The sequence below is a fragment of the Tinamus guttatus genome, unplaced genomic scaffold (assembly GCF_059628265.1).
Source record: "Tinamus guttatus ecotype Peru unplaced genomic scaffold, ASM5962826v1 Tinamus_guttatus_pri_ptg000817l, whole genome shotgun sequence".
In the NCBI taxonomy this organism is placed as follows: domain Eukaryota; kingdom Metazoa; phylum Chordata; class Aves; order Tinamiformes; family Tinamidae; genus Tinamus; species Tinamus guttatus.
Window position 1 is genome coordinate 152327 of NW_028289351.1, and position 25557 is coordinate 177883.

Genomic DNA, 25557 nt, shown 5'->3' on the forward strand with positions numbered 1-25557 from the left:
AGCAATCTTGTTCAAAACAATGAAAATCAAAGAAGAGGGATTTGTGGGGAACAGGGATCATGTCTGGGGTGAGACCCACCCTGGGTATCTGCTGTAGGATAATCTGGTTCATGCAGACACCTCCTTGCAGGTGGGAGCTGGTTCTCCCGTTGCTTTAACACACACAGGATGGTGGAACTGGACCTGTGCAGTGACTGAACTGGGTCCATTCCCACCAGCTGATGATCTGATCTGCCCCCTTGCTGCATATGATTCAGCTTCCACATCAGTTGAAAGTATTCTGAGCCCAGTGCTACTGTAGTGACACTGCACAGACTCTGCTTTGATGTTCTGCAGTGGAGTCTGCTCTGGGCTACCAGCTGGTCTCTTAAGACGATGCCCATGAACCTTCTCAGCAGCCATGAGTCAGTTCCACACCCCACATTAGGCTGGATGTGGTGCCTGGGAGCACTGGGGCGAAGGGAGATATGATCTTTCAACTCCAGCAGCACATATCACAGCTTCTGAACACATCTTGTTCCTGCTGACCTGGCTGGAAGAAGAGGACTTGGGCCATACACCCAGATTCTGTGATACTCAGCAGCCCTGTATCAGCCCTAGCATGTCTGACTGCATTTGTAAAAATCTTGGACAAATAGCTCTTGCACATGTGCCACGTGCTCTAGGTGACCCTGAGTGTGCAGGGGGGTTGGACTAGATGACCTCTAGAGGTCCTTTCCAACCTTAATGATTCTATGATTCAATGTGTAGATCTATGCTATAGTGAATGCAGAGATGGCCAATCACATCTAGGAAGCATCAGATTTTTCTATGACTGTATTTCAGGTTATGGGAACCCTAGGTGGAAAGATCAACACTCTCATTCAGGAGGTCAGGAGCTCTCAGCCAGGTGACCCAGCATCACTGCACAAAAGATCCCTTTCTCCAGACACCTCCATTCTTCAGTCCTATTTGTCCAAAAAAAGGGATATCAGTTTGGGAATCCCAGGTAGTCACATCTCCCATATTATTGAGCAGGAATGGGATAAATGTGCAGAAGGCTGTAGACACCTGCAGTATGGAAAGAGGTTAAAATTCAGGATCCTCAACAGGCAAATGGATGGCAGGGTGGAGCAGATAGCCTCTAAACTGTTATTCACCATATGTTTTACCATGTGCAAAATGTCTTGGATATTCTGTGCGTTACATCAGTGTCATTTTGGAGTAAGTAGTTTGCATATGCCTCTGCGGATCTGTTTAGTTTTCATACTGTAAATAATGGGGTTTAACACAGGGGGCACAAGAAGGTAGATGTTGGCCATGAGGACGTGAATCAGAGGAGATACATGCTTCCCAAACCTGTACACCATGGATAAGCCGATCATGGGGATGTAATAAATCAGGACAGCACAGATATGAGAGATGCAGGTGTTCAGGGCCTTCAGGCGCTCCTCCTTGGATGCAATACTCAGCACAGTCTTAATGATCATAACGTAAGAGAGGACAATAAAGAGCGAGTCTAGCCCAAACGTGGCCAGCAGGACGAATAGGCCATACATGCTGTTCACCCGCACATCTGCACACGGCAGCTGGATTAAGTTGGGGTGCAGGCAGAAGGAGTGAGCGAGCACACGGGACCTGCAGAACGGCAGCCTGGTCAGGAGAACTGGCAAGGGGATCAAGAGGATAACGCTCCTCACCGCGAGCCCCAGCCCAATGAGACCTATCCGGGAGTTGGTCAGTATTGATGCATATTGCAGTGGGTTGTAGATGGCCACGAAGCGGTCGAAGGCCATGGCCCACAGCACTCCTGAGTCCATGATGGAGAAGCAGTGAATGAAGAACATCTGAGCGAGGCAAGCATCCAACTCAATCTCCCGCGAATCAAAGAGCAGCACGCTCAGCACCGTGGGCAGAGTAGACAGGGACACGCCAAGATCTGCAAGAGCCAGCATGCACAGGAAGAGGTACATAGGCTTGCGGAGGCTGTGATCTGCCTTGATGACAAGGAGGATCGTGCTATTTCCTAGGATGGAAATAACATACATGGAGCAGAAAGGGATAACAATCCACATGTTCCCACCTTCCATTCCTGGCATTCCTGTTAGAAGGAATGTAGAAGGTCTAAGGAAGCTGTTGTTGCTCATTTTCTTAAGGCAATCTTTTTGCCCTATCAAAGTTCAAACATCAGATCCAACATATCCTATAAAGAAAATGAAGAGGTCAAAGAGTAATCATGCAAAAAAGGCAAAATCTTTTTTCATTCCTTTCACTGTAATGAGAGATCCAGAATTCTGAGCTTTCTACAAAACAATGAAAAGACATTTTTTCTTTGTGAACTGCTCTTAGCAGGGACTAACGCAGCTCCTAAGTTACAAAAAGCATTCAGAGATGGATGGATTCAGCACCTATATCTATGCGACAAAGCAGTATGAGATGGAAACCAGATCGATGGCTGACTACCATATTGAGTATGTTGCAAAAGAGGACAAAAAGAATTCAAATGATATGCTAGATGAGGGGTGACAACAGGCTTGCATCTTATACAGAGAGCATAAAGTCAAGGAAGTCCAGGGGTGAAATCACCAGCCCTTGCTCTTGCATTTCCTTGTTTTTCTGCAAAACAAGGGAAGGAGCATGGTCCAGATGTCTAAACCTGTACATTTAGACAGCCTTACAGCTCCCTCACCCCAAGTTCTTCCAGTGTTTGAGGAATGTGATCCCTACATCACTTCTGTGGAGGTGCTTCAGAATACCTGTTCTTTGAGAGATATTAATTGTCCCTTCATTTTTTCTCTCTTTTTTTTTTTAATTATTTGCACATCTGTTTTGTTTCTTTCTGTGAATGAATATGTAGAATTTTTCCCCCTTCCCCAAAAGTAATCTTGGCACCAAAGACTGATGTAACTGCCTTTCAACCAAGGGCTTTCTGCATCTTCCAGAGCTGTGCACAGCTGAGAACCAGACTCTGCTGCAGTATTTAGCAGGATCCAGCCAGCAAGCCTTCCTCAGCATGCTAAGAAGAAGCATTGTAAACAACTGATACCTAAGACCAAAATCTTTAGGACTTGTGAACTCTTTACATGCACAAGTGCTAGTACTATTTTCTGCATAAACCTATTGCTATTTGCTGGTAAAGAAAAACATGCAGCAACAAAATTTTTGTCAGAGAGGAGAGCTCTGTCCCTTAACAAGACCGTAGTGATGTGATTTCAAGGAAACACCTTCCTATTTTATTTAAAACAAGATTTCAGAGCCACTTACCCACCTCACCAAGCTGTTACACCCAGTTTCCAAGCTCAAGCAAGGACTGGCCTTCATAGTCACCTCACCTGGTGTAGGGATCTGCCATGTAGATATATGCATCTTGACTGGTTGTCTGGGCTCCCACTCACCACTGCCAAAATTCAATTCATCTCCCTCAAAAGGAAGAGGAAGACACCAACCATCGTCAGAAAAATGGTGTTTACTGCCCTCAGCTGACAAGAAGAGGATCTGAGGGTAACTAACTCTTCATTATATGTGCATTCTCTTAGTTAGAACTAATTAACACCAAGACTATAGCAACACTAAGTTATCTGAAATTATCTACAGCTGACATGTGAAAAGCTGCTTCACAGAAACAGGTAACTCCTGCCTTAAATATAGAGCAATTCCCTAATGTGATCAACCTGACCATCCTGCCTCCAGGTTGCTATGGGTGCTTATATTGCTGCTCCACAAAATCTCACTGGACTCACAGACTCACTAGGGATTTCTGCTTCTGTTTTTGGTTGCTTTGCTGTCTAAAAGGAAATGAAGCAAAAGTGCTGTTAATGGTGAATCCAGGGGCTACCATGAAATTGCCCTAGGTTAGCCAGTAGGTTTACAAGCCAAGTCTGAAAATAAAGCAGGACTTTAACACAGTATTGGATTCTGGCTTCCCCAAGGAAACATCAGACATGGGTAAACTTTCCTGGGATCCCCTTTGCAGGGGCTGAGGAGGAGAGATGTGAACCTTGCAAAGCAGCAAAACTTCCCTCCCTTGGCAGCTGTGGCCTCAGATGCCATGGTGGGGAGGTCACTCTCCTGCAAGGAAAGGGTTGCCCAGGTCAGGTTTGCAGTTGGGTTTGGTCTTTCTCAGCAGTGAGAGCATTTGGTGCCTTTGGATTTCAAAGCACCATGCCAAAGCCTTACCCTCCTTCAAAAGTGTGCTTGTGTCCCCCATTCAGGTACAGGTCATTCCACCTTCCCCACCACTTCCTCCAGGGAGGTCACAAACAGAATTAGCACTGACTAGAGGGCACTTCCCTCCCCCATCATCCCAGTGACCATGCCATCCAAGCAAAGATCCAGATTTCACATTCAACTTTATTTATGGAGAAGGAAATCTTGGAGTGTAAGCCTAAGCTGTTGTCATTGAATATCTAATATTAACAAAAACGTTAATATTGACAAGAATGTTGATGAGAACAACTTGTATGCATACCTGGTGTGAGTCAGCCAACCACCTTTGATCAACAGTGATACACAGGTATTTTTCAGTGGGAAAATGCATCTCAAAAACCTCTCCTATTGCCACTGGAAGAGACAGGATGATGCTGGACTGGTTGGATGTATCTCTGAGTCAGGGCCCACTTCCATATCCCAAAAAAAAAAAAAAAAAAAAAAAAGAGAATGACCATGTTTTTTGCAGGGGCTACAGAAAAATGGGGATTCTGCCTCACTAGAGCTGAACGTCAGTCCACAAGAAATGGTGCAACTCTATGAAGTGAGTGCTCTGAGATGGATTATTATTTGAACTGTGCACATATCTCTGCTGCTTTGTTCTCCCCTCCCTGTTATCTGTGTGCAAGTAACCATAGGTCTGCCTGGTTACAGACCAGCTTTGTGTCAAATGTGCCACAGAGAGTTTCTTGCAGCCTCTGGGAACAGCTAATTATTTTATTTTATTTTATTTTATTTTATTTTATTTTATTTTATTTTATTTTATTTTATTTTATTTTATTTTATTTTATTTTATTTTATTTTATTGCCTGAAGAAATAGAATGAACTGAGCTGAAAATAATTGACTGAATGGACCAACAGTATTCCCACTCCCTCTGCAGCCTAACATCTACTTAGCTTCAGCAGAAGTGGATTTTCTCTTCCTGGAGCCTCCCTTCTTGCTTCCCTTCTGCTATCCGCCTCAAGAAGAGATAGCAGAGCCTGGAGCTCACTCCTGGGCTCTCATGATAGTCAGAGCTGCTGCTGAAGATAGAGCTCTGAGAAATGCCAGGCAAGGTTAGAGAACTCCCCTCTGTCTGCTGTATGGAGTAGGGTTGAGTCTGCACTAAAAACACAGCAGAAGTCCATAATGCATTTGAGAAATTTGGTCACCACTTGACCCTCATCTCATTCCACTTCCTACATTTTTCAAATAAAAAGCAGTGGCGTTGCAAAATGTGTTTGTTTCCTGGGATTGTTGACTCATATTAGTATGGAGAAATTCTGATAGCAATTCTCTAGCTGTGCTAATTCATTCCAGGGAACTACATCAGTGAAGATTTCTGGGATTTTATAAAGGGTTTACATTTGTATGGACTTCTGGAATTCGCTAGTGTAGGATTATTTTGGTGGTATTTTTTATCTCTTAAAAAAAAAATAAATAAATAAGTATGTCACTTAAAAACAAGTTTTATTAATTTCCTTCTACAATGACAATCAGCACTTATTTCTGAGCACCTTTCTATCACACAATCCAGAGAACATCATTCATATCCCAGGGAACACCATTCATATAATGAGAACGACTGCAGGAAGCTCTTCTGGATATATTCAGACTAAGGGGTAGACTGAAACCCTTTTAATGAGGAGATTCTCTTTTTTCCTTATTGCTGAAAGAATTTGGACAGTGAGGGATCCAACAATTCTTCTTCAAAATAACTAGTGATAGGACAAGAGGAAATGGCCTCAGGTTGCACCAGAGGAGGTTCAGATTACATATTGGGAAAAATTTCTACACAGGAGGAGTAATCAAGCATTGGAACAGGCTGCCCAGCAAAGTGGTGGAGTCAGCATCCATGGCAGTGTTCAAGAAGTGTGTAGATGAGGCACTTAGGGACATGGTTTAGCAGGATGGTGGTGATCTGTTACAGTTGGACTCAATGGTCTTGAAGATCTTTTCCAACCATAACAATTCCAAGATTCTATCTGCGAGAAGTGAACTCTCCATCTCCCAGCAGCATAAAAGCCAGACTGGATGATTTTTCCAGTTCTGACATGCAATGAATGACAGGTCCTGCACCTGGGGAGGAATAACCCCAGACACCAGTACAGGCTGGGGACCGACCTTCTGGAGAGCAGCTCTGCAGAGAAGGACCTGGGTATCGTGGTGGATGACAAGCTGACCATGAGGCAGCAGTTGCCCTCGTGGCCAAGGCCAATGGGATCCTGGGGTGCATTAAGAAGAGCGTCTCCAGCAGGTCGAGGGAGGTGATCCTGCCCCTCTGCTCAGCCCTGGTGAGGCCACATCTGGAGTATTGTGTCCAGTTCTGGGCTCCACAGGACAAGAGGGACGTGCAGCTGCTGGAGAGAGTCCAGCGCAGGGCTACGAGGATGATCAGGGGCCTGGAACATCTGCCCTGTGAGGAGAGGCTGAGGGAGCTGGGCCTGTTCAGCTGGAGAAGAGAAGGCTGAGAGGGGACCTGAGCAGTGTCTAGAAGTACCTCAAGGGAGGCAGTGAGGAGGATGGTGCTGGTCTCTTTTCACTGAGGGCCACGGACAGAGAGGAAACGGCCACAGAGGAAAGCATCAAAAGTTCCACAGGAACTTAAGGAAAAATTTCTTACCAGTGAGAGTGCCAGAGCACTGGAACAGGCTGCCCAAAGAGGTTGTGGAGTCTCCTTCTCTGGAGATCTTCAAAACCCGCTTGGACGCAGTCCTGTGCCATGTGCTCTAGGTGACCCTGCGTGTGCAGAGGGTTTGACTAGATGATCTTTGGAGGTCCCTTCCAACCTTAAGAATTCTATGAAAGCCCTTGGACTGGACTAACAAGAGAGGGAGACTAGCAATTCCTACTTGAGCTCCCTGTTTAAACCCAAGGCATTGAGGAAAGGTTTCTCCTGAAAAAAAGTCATATCTTTAATCCTCATTTAATCTACCAGGGTAATTCATAAATTACGTGCATGGGCTGAGACACATAGATATGGGTCATTTTCCCTTCTTCTGGAAGAGCAGGACCACTCTGTCCCGGATCTGTTTAGTTCTCACCCCATAAATGATGGGGTTTAACATGGGGGGCAGCAGCAGGTAGAGACTGGCCACCACTATATGGACATGGTGAGGGATGCTCTGCCCAAAGCGGTGGGTGAGGAAGGTGAAGAGGGCAGGGGTGTAAAGGGTGAGCATGACACAGACATGGGATGCACAAGTGCTGAAGGTCTTGAGCCTTGCCTCCGTGGATGGCAGCCTCAATACTGCTCGGAGGATCATGGTGTAGGACAGAAATACCAGCATCACATCAAACACTATCACCGTAAGGGCAATACAGAGTCCATAAATGACATTGACTCTGATGTCCCCACAGGCCAGCTTCACCACAGCCATGTGCTCACAGTAGGCATGGGAGATGACATTGTTCTGGCAGAAGGACAACCTGTGGAGCAGGAAGCAGGCAGGACTCACCAGGACAACCCCACGCACCAGCACCAGGCTCCCAAGCGTCACCACCACTGGCACGGAGAGGATGCTGGAGTGCCGCAGGGGGTAACAGATGGCAACATAGCGGTCCAAGGCCATGACCACGAGCATACCTGACTCTGATATTGAGAAGGTGTGGATGAAGAAGAGCTGAAGAAGGCAGGAGAGAAAGCTGATCTCCCTGGAGCCCAGCCAGAAGATGCTGAGCATTTTGGGTAGGCAGGATGTGGAGAGGACCAGGTCAGTGAAGGCCAGCATGGCCAGGAAGAGGTACATGGGCTCGTGCAGACTTGGCACGGTCTTGATGAAGATCAGAAGGGCGATGTTCCCCACCACAGCAATGGCATACATAACGCTGAAGGGGAAGGCGATCCAGAACTGCTCCTTCTCCAGCCCAGGGATGCCGATCAGCAGGAAAGAAGGATGCTGGGAGAAGGCGGTGGTGTTCAGAGATGACATGTTTGCCTCCTGCCTACTCTAAGAGCTCTTATGTGCCAAAAAAAAAAAAAAAAAGATTATGGAAACACCTTAGAATTGATATTTTCAGTGCTAAACACAAAACAGACTGAGGAATAGGTGAGGTGCTCAAAACTCCCACATGGGCAGACAACCCTATAACAGCTCCCTGCAGTAATCCAGGACAGCACTTTTGAAGCAAGTGTCCTGCCAATTTATTTTCAGTTAAAGTGTTTTATTTTGCATCATGGGTCCTCTTGGAGCATACAGACTGCATTCCTCCTGAATGAAATAAAATTGGATGAGTCCTGCAGGAGCACACCTGGTCCTCTTCAGTCTTCAAAGGGTGTCTTTTGGGGAATCCAAGGGACCAGACTAGACTTGTTCCAAAGTAAGCCTTCTGAAATGTGCATAGTGGGTATATGAGGTTTTAAGCACCAGCTGTATGTCTCCAGGGAAGTCTTTTTTGCACTGCGATGCTTGCTCATATAAACAGCAGCAAGGAGAATTTGGCACGGTCAAGAAATATTAGATCTCAGTGGGAAACACTGAGCCAGTGCCATGTTCCTTTGGCAATTTCCCTACAAATGTAGACCCCTAATGATGTTCCTTCCTGCCCCCTGCAAAAAGACAGGAGCTCACTCCGTGCATCTTTCTCAGCTCATGCCTTCATGCTCAGAACTGGGGTAAAAAAAAGGTTCCTTAAAAAAATCCAAACCTGAAACACAGATTAAGCCAGTACTCCTGACCTTACAAGATCCTTCAGAAGTCTTCCTGAGATCAAGACCTCTTGCATCAGAGAGCTTCAGAGGGGCTTGGAGGTCTAGGAGTGGAGGAGCCTTACAAATGTTTACAAACCTTAAAGATGCTCACGGCTCAGGGATCATCTGCAGCCTAGGAGAAATTCCTTGTCTGTTCCACAGCTGTAAATACCCTAGGAGTGGGAATTCCTGATATTTTCCTTTTTTCCTCTTCCTTCCTCCCAGCTTCCTCCTTTGGTTCCGTGGTACTTAGTGCTTCATTCTTCCATGGAGAGCACCAGGAACATGGATGTAATTCCCAGGCCAAAGCAGCATGCAAGACAGGACATTTGCCTGGGAGCTTGCTGTGGCAACACTTGCAGAGGGTATTGCAGAAGGGCAAACCACTGCCCTAACCTTAAATACCCACCTGCCTCCTGCAGGTTTCCAACCAGGGAAGCTGCACCGTGAAGCCCAGGAGGTATTTGTGTATCTGAGAGACAAATCCCAGCAGGGAGCTCTGCCCTTCTCCTGCTACTTAATATGTAATTAGAGAAAGAGATAGAGAAATAAACAATTTTTTAACCTGTTCGCTGCTGATGAGCTCACAGTTACATTTTGCTCGTTTTGATTTCTGTTTTCTTGCAGTGTGCATATGTAGAAGAGACTCTAGGGGCAATGGCGTTGTTCAAGATTAAATCACAGAACTGAGCTTTTTAATAAATGCTTTAGCAACATAATTTATGAAACGCTTCCCAAGCAGCAGTAATATAGCCTTTCCGTGTTACTTTTCATCTGCTACCCAGTACATGCTTTAAGAGAGGGATCAGTACCATCATCCCCATCAGACAGATGCAGACACAGAATTGTCAAGAGGTCATGTAGCTAGAAGCAGGTCTAGGGGCCTATCATGTGTTTCCTGAATTATGTCCACAGCTTTCCACACGCTGCACCTCCTTTTGCTGTTTATGTAGCCTTCGCTGCGGAATCTCTCTGTCAAATCTTTGGCAATGCCATTTTCAATCAAAAAGCAAACAAACAGACAAAAAAAAATCCATTTGGGAGCCACCATATCAACCTCCAGTACAGCCTACAGAACAGTCTGGGACCACAGAAAATTCACCGGGGTTAAGGAGGACGATGCAATGGCAGAAGTTGTTCTCATCTATGTCAGAGGTCCTCCAGCTTTTTGGATGCAGATCGCAATGTTCAGACCCACTCTGCTCTCTGAGACAGCAGCAGGAACAACTTTATCGCAGTTCCCCATCCCTGCAGGGCAATGCTCCTTGCCTGAAGCAGGGAAAAAAGATGAAATTTTTACTGATGCCCAGGGGAAATTTATCATGCGTCCCTGCTCTGAGGCTCCATTAGCTGTCTTCTTAAAAAATAGATGGCTAGGAAATAAAATACAGCATTTTCAAGTCAGTTCATTCATTTTTCTTTATTATTTTTTTCCCTGAGCACAAAAGGGAACAAATAAGGAACATATGGAGAATGGGCAGGAGCCATTTCTCAATGCCACGGTCATCTGAAAAGAGTTTAGGTCCACAGGCCATCTCTGGAAAATTCATTCACACTTGCCCAAATCGTATTAGGCAGGCACAGATTGTTTTCATTTTTGTGAAAATCTGTTACCCTTCTAAGTTATAGTAAAGCAGGATATGACAAAAATGACAGGGGGCAAAATTGACTTTAAGTCCCAGATGGCAACGACTTGTAACTTGCTTAGATGGAAATATTTATTTTGAAATAAAACATGACCTAATTTGGCAGGGAAGTTTACAAAAAGAGCTGTTTCATGGAAATTGAAGCTACAGACTGCAATATAGATCACATACTACAAAAATGATGCACATTTTAAAATCCGCCCTAGCTTGCAACTGGAAAAAAAATGCACTGGACCACAGGGTGTTTCCTGTCCCCTGAAGGCTCCAGAGTAAGACAGCGCATGTCTTTGAAGATAGCCGTTTTAGCACATCTAATTGTTTTGGGCAAGATGCAAGATGCCCTGGGTGTAACCATTTCACCTATATTAGCCAGAAGGACAGATGGGCACAGAGTTATCTTCTCTTGAAAGAGAATGTGTTATTCTTTGCTTTCATCCTCCTCAATAGAAATTGTTGTTCACTGCCAGCTTTCCGCGTATTTTCCTTTCTTTATTTTTCCAGAAGATTTAATTTCTCTTTCCCAGTTCATCTTTTTTTTTTATTATGCATATACATAAAGGGGCCACAAGGGCACATGTCAAGGAGAAGAAGGTTGCCTGGAGGGGTTGTGCAGTCTCCGTCTGTGGTGGTTTCTAGGATCCAACTGGATGAAGGTATGAGCAACCGTGTATTTTTTGCCCTTGTGGCAAAGAAGGCCACCAGCCTCCTGGGCTGCATCAGGAGGAGCATGGCCAGCAGGTCAAGGAAAGTGGTCCTTCTCCTCTGCTCAGCCCTACTGAGGCCACATCTGGGGTGTTGGGTCCCATGCTGGTCTCCCCAGGACAAGAGGGTCATGGAGATGCTGGAGCAAGTCCAATGTGGGGCTGCAAAGATGATGGAGGGACTGGAGCATCTCTCCTATGAGGAAAGGCTGGGAGAGCTGGGGCTCTCCAGCCTGGAGAAGAGAAGGCTTCATGGGATATCTCATCAATGTGTATAAAAATGTGATGGGAGAGTGTAAAGAAGACAAAGCCAGAGCCTTCTCAGTTCCTAGAGACAGGACAAGAGGCAGTGGGCACAAACAGCAACCCAGGAAGGTCCATAAGAACATAAGGAAAAACATTTTCACTGTGGGGGTCTTCCAACACTGGAACAGGACACGCAGAGAGGATGTGGAGTCTCCATCCTTGGAGATATCCAAAAGCTGTCTGGGCATGGTCCTGGGCTACCTGCTCTAGGTGACCCTCCTTTGAGCAAAGTAGGGGAAGTCTCTCCAGAGGGGAGGAACCAACTTCAGCAAATCTGTGATTTTGCAATTCTATGACTTTTTTTTTTTTTTACAGTATGCTATTCTGAAAGATATTATTTTCCCCACTCCAGTTTGCAGTTTCTTTTCTAGTTTCTGAGAGACTGCTGGATATTGAAATACCAGCAACACAAGAGGTGCTTGGAGAATATAAGAGTATCAGGTGCAAGAGGAAACCTGGTCTGTGAGGATATCTATCTGATTAACAGCTATTCAGCATGAAGGTCTAGGAAAAGAGGCAGGAAAGGTAATAAATTAAACAGCAAGATGCACAGGCGCTAATAAACAGAGACAATTGCAAAGAGCAAACCCCTCAGGTCTTGGATCGATGTACGACTGAAGGACCATCTCAGAGGTGACTAGACCTTTGTACCTGCTGAGGTTGGGGAGCAACTTCGTTATGTATCTCACTGGTGCTAATGGGAGTGTTCAGAATGTGCCAGAATTTAGGGCAAGGCCCGAAGGTGAGCCAAAAATGTCAGGAAAAATGGAAATAGCACCAAGCTTCTGGGGGACAGATCCTGGAGGGACCCATTTGTGTCCTGCATGCATGGTGTGGAATCTGATAGCTAGCTCCAAGCCAGAAGAGCTGGCAAATACAAACAGGATTGGGCCATGTGTATTGCTCATGTTCACATGCATGTGGTTTGTGTTTGCACGGCACCTGCAAAAACCTTATTCCCACACTGCTCCTTTGGCATGTCTGCACGGGATGCGCATTGAGTCCTGTGCAGCTGGACCTCATACGGGGACCCACAGCAGCAGTGGCCAGCTGGGAGCCTACATTTCTTTGGGTCCCAAACTCCTCCAGATATGGCAGGATTTAGCCTAGCATACGCAGAGTAAAGACTCCCAGGGGAAGTGTAAACTGTGGAGTCCACAGCAGGACTTAGTTTCCCTCTCCACAAGCATGCAGCAAAGAGAGGGCAAGGAAAACAAGCTGAAAGAGGGTCATGGGAATGTACAGAGACATGACTGAGGGCTATGATATATGCTGTAGACCTGTGATAAAAGAACTGCATGACCTTGCAGTAAAATGTAGCAGAGCAAAACAGAAAAATATATGATACAGGGAAAGTGAGGGTAGCACCAAGAGTTCACTATGCTAGATAGAGGCAAAATGACTGTGCAGAGATCAGAGTCATTTGGTTTTTGTTTTTTCATAGGTCATTAACCTTTCTATGGCCCTCCTACTCCAGATTAAACTCCAATTACTGCAGAGTTAGACAAGAGAAAGGCAAGGGAAATTCTCTCTTCTGGGGCATGCACAGAGCATTGCAAGGTCTAGAGGTTTCAGACCTTAAACCTTTATTGTCTAGGGAAGTTTTTGTTGTTGCTGTTGTTGTTTTACATTTCAGAAGTCTGTCCACCTTTATCAGAGTCTTGTACAGTTAAACACAAAGAAACCAAGACACCTTGCTATACAGGTGGAAGGAAATGAAGAAACTCATAGTCAAAATATCTCTACAGTGCTTGCAAGAGGTATTCTTTTTCATCTTTCCCCTCCTGATGCTTGCAGAATACATAGTGGCAAATGGAATGAAGGACTTTAATCAGAGCAAGTCTGACAACCTCTCTAGAAGAGCGAGACGTTGCAGATCACATTGCAGCTGCTCTGTGAAATGCACGTGTGGCCAGCGGAGCGTGCACACACGAGCCACGGTGAAGAACGGGCTGTCATGGCCCCAGCTTGACAATTCCCACCCTGCCTTCGGTAAATACAAGAAAGGTTAACGGATTCCCAGGGAAGTGGTCTGAAATCAATTTCTTTTTTCCCCAAGAATTTCGCGCCATTCAACAGTAAGTGGAACGACTCCCTACAGATCCAAAAATCACACATGCAAAAGTCCACTGGCCAGACAAGAATGAGCATGGATTTACGTGCCCTGTAATCTTTATTGGACTCTCGACTCCTCATGGGCACTTCCTGCTGCTGCTGCCCCAGGGGCCTGCTGCATCCAGGACAGCTGTGGCCGTTGTCTCCAGTGCACCATGATCTGCATCTGCAAAGCAGCTGCCGTGGGGGGAGAGAAGAAATTCCCACAGGGAAACTGCCTGCTGTCTCCATGTTTTCCACATGCTGACAGGCAAAGCAGTGTCCCCTTGTCCCACTGTAATTGGGGCACCCTGGGCTCCTGCAACTCTTGGTCTAAGGAAGGACTCCTGGGTACCATACACCCTGGAGCAGCAAGGGCCTCAATAGCACCTTGGATTGCACAAGCAGGGACACAGCTAGGGGACAGGATTACTCCCCTATACTCAGCACTTGTTAAGCCACATCTAGCTACTGCATCCAGCTTTGGGTCCCCAGGACAAGAAAAGCCCTGCCAAACTGGGCTGAGTGCAGCTGAAGGCCACCAAAAACGACTGAGGGCTGAAGAGGTGCCCCATGAGCAGAGACTTGGGAATGGGACTTGTTCAGCTTGGAGAAGCAGCAGCTTTGGCAGGCTTGTAGCACCTGCCTAGCAGAAGGTTATCAAGGAGATAGATAGAGCCAGTCTCTCCTCAACATCATGTGGCAATAGGATGAGAGACAACGAGCATAGTTTAAAGCCAGATAGGTTCAGATTAGATATGAGAATTTTTTCCCTACAAGGGGAGTCCAGCATTGGAGCAAATGGCCCAGAGTGATTGTGCAGCTACTGTCCTTGGAGATTTTCCATACTCAACTGGATAAAACCCTAAGCAACTTGGTTTGACCCCAGAGGAACCTCTTCTTTGAGCAGGAGGTTGGGTTAGAGACTTCCTGAGCACCTTCCAACCTGAAATATTCTGAGAGGAAAAAACAAGGTTTTGCCTGTTTCTTTCTATAAATGAAGAAACAAATCTAGTGTAAAGAAAAGAAAAGGAAAAAAAAAAAAAAGACAACGTAAACATTTTCAACAGATTGGGGTAAAAAAAGAAACCGACAATGGACATTTAAAATCTGTTTGTTTAATTTTATAATCTTATAAAATCCTATTATACAACATTCCTTCCCAAGGTCTTTAACCTTCTTCCAAAACATAAAGTGGTGGCACTGAAAAAAAAAAAAGATTTTTTTTAATGCTTTTTCATTTTACAGAAGAAAAAAGCATTTTTTCATCTGTAAAATTGCTTTTTAAACTGTGAGCCTGTAAATTGGTCAAAACACACTTTGCTTTCAGACCTTCTCCATCATGCCAATAGCTTATGCATTACACGGGTTTTGTAGCAGTGTCCTACTGAAAAAAGTGTTGTGAGAGTAAAGGGAGAAAAATTGTAAGGAATTCTGGTTTCATGTGGGATATCTAGAAACTAAAACAACAAAACCAAAATAAATCTCGAAAGAGAAAGATCTTGAAATTGATTCATAATTCTTTAGGAAGTCCACATATATCTATAATGAAGGGTATCACATTTACAACCCATTTATTTTCTGCTAAGGAGACTGATATTTTCTTGAACGCAAATTTTCACTTTAGCTGCCAGTATCTCTGGTCTAACATTTCTCCAGTGTCTCCTCCAAAGAGGCTGAGGTGCCTTCACTGAACACCTGGAGGGTCAGAACAAGTCCCAAAGAAGTGGAGGACTCCCTTTTCTGGAGTGATTTTTTACACTTATAATATCACTTACTGTAATTACTTAATTCAAAGATGATTGCTACAGCCAAGGTTTCTCACAAAAAAACTTTATTGTGTTAAGATATTTTTCCAAAGTGCCACAGGCACAGATGGAGTGAGTTAACTAAATCATTTAGTAGAGTACAACTTAAGAAGAAGAAACCACTGCAACATTCACTCAGCTTTCCCATTGCTGCGGGAAAGAAGGGAACTAGGAAGTCCTAGGAGTCTCCCAGCCATGTGCTGGGTGCTGGACAAGCAGAGGATGATCCCTGCTCTGGAGACTCTGCGAAAAGCAAGATGAGATGGTGCGAATGCACAGGAGACAATAGCTGAGCATGGGTCACTGAGAAGTCCTGAATTTGTGTATGTGAATTAGACTCAGGATCCTTCTCTGTATTTGTTTGGTCCTCACCCCGTAGATGATGGGGTTGAGCACGGCGGGCACCAGGATGTAGACGTTCCCCATGGCGACACGGACCAGCGGAGCCAGGCCTCTCCCAAACCTGTGCACCACGGACAGCCCGATCAGCGGCACGTAGAAGGCCAGGACCACACCAATGTGGGCAATGCAGGTGCTGAACGCCCTGAGCCTCTCCTTCCACGATGCCAGCTGCAAGACGGCCCTGAGGATGAGGGCGTAGGAGATGCAGATGAGGAGGGCGTCCAGGCCCATGACCAGCAGGATGGCAGTGAGGCCGTACACCACGCTGGGAGTGGTGTTGGCGCACGCCAGGTTCATCACATCCTGGTGCAGGCAGAAGGAGTGAGACAGGACTCGGGAGTTGCAGAAAGGAAGGGGCAGGAGGAGCAATGGCAAGGGCAGGAAGAAGAGGACTCCTCTGGCCATGGCTGCCAGGCCAATTTTCACCGTCAAGGCATTGGTGAGGATTGCGGCATGTCTCAGTGGGTGGCAGATGGCCACGTAGCGGTCCACAGCCATGGCCAGGAGGACAGTGGACTCAATGGCTGAGAGGGTGTGGATGAGGAACATCTGGAGGAGGCAGGCACCAAAGCTGATCTCCTTGGTGTTGAACCAGTAGAAGGAGAGGACACGTGGCACCGTGGACGTGGACAAGGCCAGGTCGATAGCAGCCAGCATGCAGAGGAAGAAGTACATGGGAGCGTGCAGGCTGGGCTCTGTCTTCACAATGAAGAGAACAGCACAGTTGCCCACGACGGCCACGATGTACATGGAGCACAGCGGGATCGCCATCCAGAAGTGGGCAGCCTCCAGCCCTGGGATGCTGGCCAGGATGAAGAAGGAAGAGCTGGGGTCGGAGCTGTTGGAAAAGGACATGGCGAGTGGGGCGATGCACAGTCACACTACTCCATTCCACTTCCTCCACTGTGAGGGCAAGAGGCAAAACACCATTAAAAACCCTTTCCCGTGATGGTGATGCCAAGGGCATTTTCCTGTGAGATGCAACGGTATCTTACAATTGTTATGGCTATATAGGTGCAAGATGTCTCCAGAAAATTCCTCTCCTACTTCTTTCTCCCATTATGGCTAGAAACAGCAACATATACACCCACCAAACTGTGACCTTTGAATCTAATCAGGAAATGCATGAATTATTTTAAACAGAAAGCAATATAACATCAACCCTTTCAGCGATAAATCAAACTACACTTTTGCATGATTTTTTTCCTGATCTGCTGCACTGCCCTGGCAGCAATGTGCTCTGTGAAACTGCCAATATTACCTCCATGGTTCATTTCTCACAAATATTATGTGCACTCACACGGACAGACACACAGATTTATTTGTCTGAGACATGCATATGTATCAGTTTGGATGCACAGAATGATTGAATGTTTTTTCATCTCTAATTCCTGAAAACATATATTGAAATATATGAAACAATGGCACATTTTTTTTATGGCAAGCTCTGCACTTTGTTAATAAAAAAAACATTTTAAAGGTATTATGTAGTTGTAAAGAATTTCTCATTCTACTACCTGTCTGAGAGTGAAGCCCTGTCTTTATAACTCTGATGGCATATTTTTTCCTGATGTTGTTTTTTTTCCATCTTGAATCTGTAACAAGTAAGATTCACATTCTTATAGCCACAGATTTTTTATTTTTATAAATGATTTATAGACAGTGCAAATATACTGTTAACATCATATTGCCTAGGAGTCATTTTATTGATAAAATTTTCAGCAAACTGCTTACATCAAGATGAAAGCTGAATGAACAAAGCACTTCAGTTTTTGCCGGCAATTATCTGAGCCAACTTACCTGCCAGCCACTGAAATGTAATTACAGAGTGAATCTCTAGAAAAAAAATCTGCCATCCTATTCACTTCTTATGAAAGAAAGTGACTCGGAGACACAAACACAAAAGGTGAACTGTGCTTAGATGTTCCAGTTCATCTTTCACTCTTTGGTGTTGATAAATGCACCAACTTTTTCACATATGAATAAGGATTTTGGATTGCTGGTGCAATGAAGACCAGATCCTGCAACGAGCTTGCTCTCTGAAAAGATAAAAAGTGGATTGTTTTCTTTAAAAACACCAGCAACACAGATTATTTTCCTATGCTGCTCCTTCCACCAGGAAGCCCCAGGAATCAAAATTTAGGACATGACCACCTGCAGATAATAAAATTGTCCTAGCCAGAGAACCACTAGCAGCAGCCACCAAAGCTGATCACAGTGTAAATGCTGATCAACACTGACCGGACTTCTCCCTCTGAGCCAAGATGTGTTTGAGCCTCCAGCTTCCCAGGATGAGTCAGGCAATGAAGTGATCTTCAGCATCTGAATGGTCCTTTCTACTTTCCTACCAGCAATGTGTCAGAGAGAAGGAATTATAAGATGCCCCCTCAAAAGCCCTTTTATCTACTTCCTTATTTTTCGCCTTCTGGTAATTTCAAGCTTCCTAAAAAGAAACAAATATAAAAGGTCCTCCCAATGGGATCTATTTTATGAGCCACCTGGGATCATCTCTCTGCAGAGGTAAACGTACACAGCTCCACTGATTTCCAACAGGTAATATTTGTGTAGACTGACCAAGGGGAATTTCAGGTTAAGACATCTCCTGTGAATTTGGCCTGCGGACTTCTGCCTCCTATGCCCTGCTAGGGCTGCGGGGGCCCTTTTGCATTGCAAGCAGACCCCTAGCCAAAGAAAGAGGCATTTCTCTGGTTACAAGAGCCCTTGGCAGAAGAGGCCACCTAAAAACGAATTACTGGACTGAGTCACACTTGCTTTGGTAGTAGGTACTGGATCACCCTGTTCTGTTTGTTTTAGAACTTGCTATGTTGTTTTGGACTTCATTTGTCTGCTTCATGTAGAGCTTCTGCTCTGGAAAAGTATGGTTTGCAAATCCAGTTCTCTGCGTTTAGGTGTGACCTCCTCTCCATCCCTCTGATGCTGCATCTTGGACCTTTTTCATGTTTAGGACAGCCTCTCCCAAGGATTTTGAAAGTCCTTATGCTGAGATTTCAAAATGGAAATGTCTGTGGAATAGATCGATAGTATTAATACATTGACCAATGCTCTTGATACTTGTCTTCTCCTGTCACTGAAGATGATTATTATTTTTTTCTCTTAAAACCCTAGAAACTTACATCAGACAAGCAACTTTGTGAATATGTAGCTGTTTTTCCATTTCAGCTCACCAGTAAATAAAACCAAAATACTTTTTCAGAGTGAAAAGAGAAGATAAAAACTAAAAATATAATAAATTACTAAAATCAAACGATTTTAGAAATAAAATTTCATTTTATTTTGTGGTTTGATCAGATGTTTTTCTTCTATATTTTAGGGTAGGAAGACTACATATGCAAACGTGGCAAAGGAGTATAAAGTATCTCAAGGATGACTAATGAACCATCCCCATTTTTGAATGTCCCTCCTAGCAATGTCCCTCCTGCCTGGACTGTGTTTGTGGTCTTAGATGTGGTCTTAGACAGATGCCTCCTGACAGGATGTCCCCAACCATGGGCTCCAAGGAGCCCCTTGAGCTAGGACCCTGCTCCAGCAGCCAGGGCAGAGGCTGGGAATATCTCCCATAGGCAAGAACACCCTTTGAGAGACAACTCCGGTATTTTCCATTGGAAGTTTCCTCTGTATTTCAACTTCTCAAGAAATTTGGGGTGGAAAAAGAAAAAAAAATCCTTTTGGGTTCAGTTTGAAACAAGTCCAAAATCAAATTAAATGACACTGACTAAAAATCCTGATTCCCAGCTGTTTCCGGCTGTAATAATGTTCTGTGCCTATGCAACAGAATTCTGTTTCTCTGCTCCACATGCTGAATTTGCCAACACCAGAACTTGCATGGGAAGAGCTCTGTACTGTACTCTGTGCTGCAGGATGCTCATTTTCCCCACAGGAGCACACAGCAAGGGGTCTAGGACACAGTGCAAAGAGTACTCAGCAAGCTGGTACCTGCTCCTGGCTGGAAGTCGCCCGAGTTAACTGTGTTTATACAAGCGAACCACTTATTACAGCAACCGGACATGGGCTTAAACTAGGATCCTTGTGTAAATCCATTTTATTAGCATTTTGTATGGACATATTAATTTAAACTGGCTCCCTGATCACTGAAAACTGAACATGGGCTGCACTGAGCCAGCTGGCTAGATTTTTTCCATGATGGCTGGATTTTCTCAACCGCTTTAGACTCTTATGGGTCCTTACAATAATAGTGTTGTAAGGAATGTGCCAGCTTCTGAAACCGACCAGGAATTAACCCATCCCAAACCCTAGAGTTAGCGGAAGCATTAGCGCTTTCAATGGGTCTGAACGCAGGACCTCACAACTTATTAGAATTGACCTTCATTGTGAGTCTAGCATGATCTAACCTGAGCTTGTGGTTTTATAGAGTCAAACCAGAAATTGTTCCAAATGAGGGCAAAAAAAAAAAAAAATGCATGAAGGGCTGTGAGAGCCAGATGGGAAATACAGCACAGCTCCCTATGGCTTACAATAGACTGCTACTGCAGCAAGACCAAGAGGGAGGGCAGTGGATTGCAGGAGATCCAGGATAGCAGATTTTAAGTCTAGGGATCCTGATGCTCTGGGTCTGATTTTTTTTAAAGTAAATAGGCTGAACCATGCAAGCCAGATATGCTTTCCCCTGCTCTTCCTATGCCTCCTAGGAAATAAAGCCATTGGCAAATACTGTAAGTGATCACATGGTACAAAAAAAGCACTCAGGGCACCACGGAATAAGTATTAGCTGGTTTAAGTGACTCATTTATCTTGTTTTTCTCTTAGACAAATGTTAAACTGCAATTATCTTTTCCATTCCCTGAGGCACCCAAAAATAGATTTTTGAACATATGTTCCTAAAAGATAGTACCTTATGTAGAGTTTCCTGAATATACTTGGGCATCTGCTTAGTACCCTCTGTCTATGCAGTTTTGGAAGTGGATGAAGGGACAGACGAAGCTCTGCTCAACTGAATAATGGAGATGGACCAACTGCACTGCAAGTATCTCTTCTCTGTGGTCTCCTGATAGGAGATAAATTATCTCTATGCTTCATCCCCAGTTGCCCAACCACCTGAATGCACATTGACTTGAGGCATGGGTTCTTTGGGCTCCTGTTGTTTTTCAAGATGTTTATAGCTTTTCAAAACTTTCAAAATTTTCAAAGGCAGAGGGTTTGATGGTGTTTTGCTAAACTCTTCTTTCCTCTATGCGACGGCCCCCTGGGATCTTCAGCAAAATAACTAGCACTAACCAAAAAAAAAAAAAAAAAAGGGTGGCTTGGGAATCCTTCCCTTGGGAATCTTTTCTTTTACCTTTCCATTTCTTTTATGAAATAGTTCCCTCATTATTCTCTTCTCTCTTTGTTCCGGGTATGGTTAGGAACAGAACATAAAAAGATGCTAGCCCTAGCTTGTCTGAAACTCCAAAAGAAATACTAAGTGCTTAGCAAGCCAACTCTGACATGAAATTTTGTCCCTACTTATACTGCTCTGTTGTTTCACCCTTCCGAAGTGATTGCTGACCATATCTTTATAGTCTGTTCCAGGCTGGCCACACTATGGCATAGAAGCAACAAAAATATGGATCCATCAGGTGGTGGCAAGGAAGCTTCTGGTCAACTTTATTCTCTCTGTGGGAGTGGTCTTGAAACCCCACTGTGTGCCTGGCTAAGACCTGTCCTACAGCAGAGCACTAAGATGCTGGGGGACTCTATCCCTTCCCATCCATGAACTGCTCCTGGAAGCTCCTCCTGTCCTCCAAGCAGTACATTAGTGCCTTGTTGATCTCAGAATATTTTAGTATGTGGCCATACTATCACCATGTTTAGTCATTACTATTCCATCTTGGAAGCAGAGCACAGCTTTATCAATATCAATAATTCCAAGCACACTAGACCCTCAGGCACCAGTGGTAGAAAATCTAATAAAATCCTAGGCTTATGTACAACAAATTCTGAGATTTTGTGCAGCACTAGCCTAATATCCCTTTGTCATATAACCAGGGGGAAAAAAAAACTCATTTTGTCTTTTGGCCTTTTATAATTAATAGATCTTTTATTGAGGCTATCATATTCTAACACACACATACATCAAATCTCATGCAAAGCAACGACTGGAGCATTAGGCTTGAGAACATTGTAAAGCTCAATGAAATCAACACGAGGTGCAAAAGTAGCCCTGTCGGTGTTTACCAACAGCAATTTAGAAACAGTTGAAGATGAAGGCTGTGTGTTTACAGGAGGTCTGACAGTGCGAGGGGCCCACCTAAAGGGATCTCATCCTCAGGAAATGCTCTATGCTTAGGCCATGGAAATGAAGCTGCTGCAGAGTGATCTCTGATTAGCAACTAATGACTGGTAGATCAGTGACTCCAGGCTCTTGGCCCAAGCTCTTTCTGGACGAGCTTGCCAGCTGGGCTAGCTATGCTATGAGATGAGGTGAGGGAGCACTGTCCTCGGGTGTCTGAGTGAAGCTTAAACACTGTTATCTGGCTACCACAGTGTGGAAAACATGCATTGCGGATCCATCCCCCCATGTGATGTGAAAAGAGAAAGTCAGGCAGATCATTTTCTTCCAATTGTCTCCCTACAATTGGGTCCTTTCATCTGTATATGCTACTGGCAGCAATGCCTGGAGTGTTCGCAGTTCCAGAGAGATCCAAGTGCCATGCCAGGACAAAAAATGGGAAACCACAAGCCTGTGTTGAGCTGAAACTTCCAAGTGGGTTTGCAGTTCTTTCATCCTAACTAATGGCAATGATTCCAGTGAATGGAATGCCAAGAAACACGCCAACTAGCCCTTTCTACCAGAACTGGTAGAGAAGCCATCAGCTGGGATAGCTCTTCTTCCTTAGTGCTCTGAGCAAAGCCCCACGGATATGGCTGGATTTTATGCTATAGATAATGGGGTTGAGAGCAGGAGGAATTATAAGGTAGGTATAGGCCACCAAGGTATTAACCAACGGAGGGATGTTCTTTCCAAAACGATGGATCATGGACAGACCGATCAATGGGATGAAGAATATTAAGACAGCACAGATATGGGACACACATGTATTCAAAGTCTTGAGACACTCATCCTTGGTTGCAAGGCTGATAGCAGTTTTAATGATCAGGATGTAGGACAGCACAATGAAGATGAAGTCCATTCCCACCGTTGATAAAAGAATAATCATACCATAGAAGACATTGACTTTTATATCTGCACATGCTAGGTTCATGATATCAGGATGGAAACAAAATGAATGAGAAAGCTCAGTCTTTTTGCAATAGGTTAATCTCTTGAGCAAGAAGGGTAATGGAAGGAGAGAGAGCACACTTCTCAGTATAATTGCCAGCCCTATTTTTATGATAGTTGACTTGGCCAATATGGCTGGGTATCTCAGTGGATGGGAGATAGCAATGAACCGATCAAATGCCATTGCCAGGAGCACAGAGGATTCACTTAGGGACAGTATGTGGATAAAATACATCTGAGTGAGACAAGTATCAAACCCAATCCTTCGGATATTAAACCAAAAAATACCCAGAGTAGTAGGCAGTGTACATAAAGCCAAACCCAGGTCAGTGACTGCCAGCATAGAGAGGAGGTAATACATCGGTTCATGAAGACTTTGGGTCTTCTTGATGATGAAGAGGATCATACCGTTCCCCAAGAGAGCAGTAAAGTACAGTAGAAAGAAAGGAATGGAGATCCAATGGTGAAGGGCTTCCAGGCCTGGGATGCCCATCATGAGGAAAGCTGAAGGCTGATAGAAGGAGCCATTGAATTCCCATGTGGTATGTGAGTCATGCTCCATTCCAGCTCAGATCTCTCATGACCTATACCTAAAAACAAATCAACAACAGAAACTCCACATAGTTGGACGCTCTACTGAAAATAGACCTGGGTGACATCAAGCCCCACATTCCTCCCTCTCCCCACCAACCTGTGCAGATACCTTGGTGCTATTTGAGACATTGATGCAATTACCATGGAGTCGCGTATGACTACATCCTGACTGCCTGTCAAAACACAGAATGAAGGAAAAAAAAACTCAAACTCTTAAAATGAAATTTTTAAACTTCCTGGTGAATGGTATTATTTTACAACATTTCCTCAATTCCACAGGCTGACTTGATGTGTTGTGTGAGCAAATGACTTTACTATGGCCATCCTCACCGAGACTAAGCCGCTAAGCAGATGGCTTCATGTCTTCTGCTTCATGTTAATTGCAGGCTGAAGGACCTGAAGATGGAGAAAGTTAAACTCTGACCTCACTATACAGTACTGTAAACAAATGACAAAATATAACAAGGAGTTGGGCACTTAGACTGTTGCTCACAAACAAGGCAGAGCTAGTGGCCAGCATGGCCACAGAGAAAGCTGGGGCTGAAGCCATCATAAGATGGCAGAGTTCAGGATTTGGGGGTAAGCTGGGAAGGTGAGCAACGACACAGGGGAATAGCAGGAGAAGGACTTTTGCCTTACCAAGTAGCTTCTCAGTGAACTAAAATGCAAAATGTAGAGTGGCAAAAGGAGGAGAAACAAGACAAAGCAACATCGGAGGGAGTATAAAAGTGTTGACTGAGCTCTCAGAGATAAAATTAGGTGGACCAGAACCCAGGTGCAGCAAGGAGAAGTGGGTATTAGGTGTGATTAGATGTGATCCTACGGATATGCTAGGAGCAGAAGGAAGGTCATGGAAAGCATTGGTCCAAATGTGGGGGAGACCCGATAGACCCTGTCTGTAATCTACTGGATGATGATGATCTATTATCAACATGACTCGGGGAGATCCCTGATTGCTAAGAAAAGGTCTATGCTATGTCCATCCTTGAGAGATACATATTTTGGAGTGTGCAACCTCTTCCCTTCCGCATCTCGTAAGGGTCTGGCTGCCCTTCAAGGCTAGCACTGTCAACTTTCCGACATCTCTGAGCAAGTGAAGGACAAGAGGGCAAATAGGATCAGCCAGCACAGGTCTAGCAAGGGTAGAATGAGTCTGATAAACTGGGTTTTCTCCTGTGATTAAAAAATTGACTGCATAGTGGGGCAGGGTAAGCCAAGGATATGCAAAGATAATTAAAAGAAAAAAAATCTGACATTTCAGACTTGATGAGCATTCTGTAGGGTACAAAGCAAATAGGTCAGATGTCTGAATTGTGATTTGAAGAAGTGAGAAGGGTTTATGCAGTTCATTTTGTATAAACACACTTTATTACATTTCTAACAAGATTTCATTCCATTAGCCTCTCAGCCTGTATGTGAACACAGTGATAAAGCCCAAAGCTCAGAAGGAACAAACATCTTTCTTCTCCAGGGTCAAAAAGCAGCATTAATCTGACAGGAACTAGAGAAGAACCCTGAAATGTTTCCCTCCAGGCAGGGACATTTTATCTGCATCAGGAGTCCTTTGCCCACACATAGTCCCCAAGGTGTCAATTGCTGAAAAAGGAAAGATCAACCACTAACTCACAGGCATTCAGCACAGAGCAGGTCTGTTGGGACACTCCTAATGCAGGAAAACCTTCACGCCAACCGCAGACCTCCTGAAACAACAGTAGCCCCTACCACACTGCTCCAAGCTATAATAAATGTGATTTATTAGCTCTGCTCCCTTACGAGTTACTCGAGTTCACCCTGCTCTCATAGCTGTTGCAAAAAGGGATCCCACTCCAAGCCTTTTATATATAGTTTCCAGCTACAGTTCCCAGCTGACCGCTGAGACACAGCAGTTAGATTTTTCCAGCCAAGCAATGATG

At 44.7% G+C, this 25557-nt stretch overlaps 4 protein-coding genes across 4 annotated transcripts; all 4 read right to left on the reverse strand.

Moving 5' to 3' along the window:
* Positions 1–1124: 1124 nt before the first annotated feature.
* Positions 1125–2188, reverse strand: LOC148591441 (olfactory receptor 51G2-like). The gene has a single exon (XM_088537594.1). The coding sequence runs from the start codon at positions 2124–2126 to the stop codon at positions 1194–1196; it is 933 nt and encodes a 310-aa protein (XP_088393720.1). The 5' UTR covers positions 2127–2188; the 3' UTR covers positions 1125–1193.
* A 4962-nt stretch (positions 2189–7150) lies between these two features.
* Positions 7151–8098, reverse strand: LOC104566954 (olfactory receptor 52R1-like). Its single transcript, XM_010213758.2, has one exon. It carries the CDS (start codon positions 8096–8098, stop codon positions 7151–7153), a length of 948 nt encoding a protein of 315 aa, XP_010212060.2.
* A 7563-nt stretch (positions 8099–15661) lies between these two features.
* LOC104566953 (olfactory receptor 51E2) lies at positions 15662–16668 on the reverse strand. The gene has a single exon (XM_010213757.2). The coding sequence runs from the start codon at positions 16666–16668 to the stop codon at positions 15712–15714; it is 957 nt and encodes a 318-aa protein (XP_010212059.2). The 3' UTR covers positions 15662–15711.
* Positions 16669–22640: 5972 nt separating this feature from the next.
* On the reverse strand, positions 22641–23968 carry LOC104566952 (olfactory receptor 51G2). Its single transcript, XM_010213756.2, has 2 exons — positions 23946–23968; positions 22641–23580 (listed from the first exon to the last, which is right to left on the reverse strand). Exons 1-2 carry the CDS (start codon positions 23966–23968, stop codon positions 22641–22643), a joined length of 963 nt encoding a protein of 320 aa, XP_010212058.2.
* Between the last annotated feature and the right edge of the window lie 1589 nt (positions 23969–25557).

What these genes read in the sequence shown, in the direction of transcription:
- LOC104566952 (XM_010213756.2), bottom strand. Translation starts at nt 23,968, where the DNA reads ATGGCCATAGTAAAGTCATTTGC. An exon ending in GCCATAGTAAAGTCATTTGC is followed by an intron (nt 23,581 to 23,945) that starts TCACACAACACA and finishes CACATGGGAATT; the next exon opens with CAATGGCTCCTTCTATCAGC.
- LOC104566953 (XM_010213757.2), bottom strand. Translation starts at nt 16,668, where the DNA reads ATGTCCTTTTCCAACAGCTCCGACCCCAGCTCTTCCTTCTTCATCCTG.
- LOC104566954 (XM_010213758.2), bottom strand. Translation starts at nt 8,098, where the DNA reads ATGTCATCTCTGAACACCACCGCCTTCTCCCAGCATCCTTCTTTCCTG.
- LOC148591441 (XM_088537594.1), bottom strand. Translation starts at nt 2,126, where the DNA reads ATGAGCAACAACAGCTTCCTTAGACCTTCTACATTCCTTCTAACAGGA.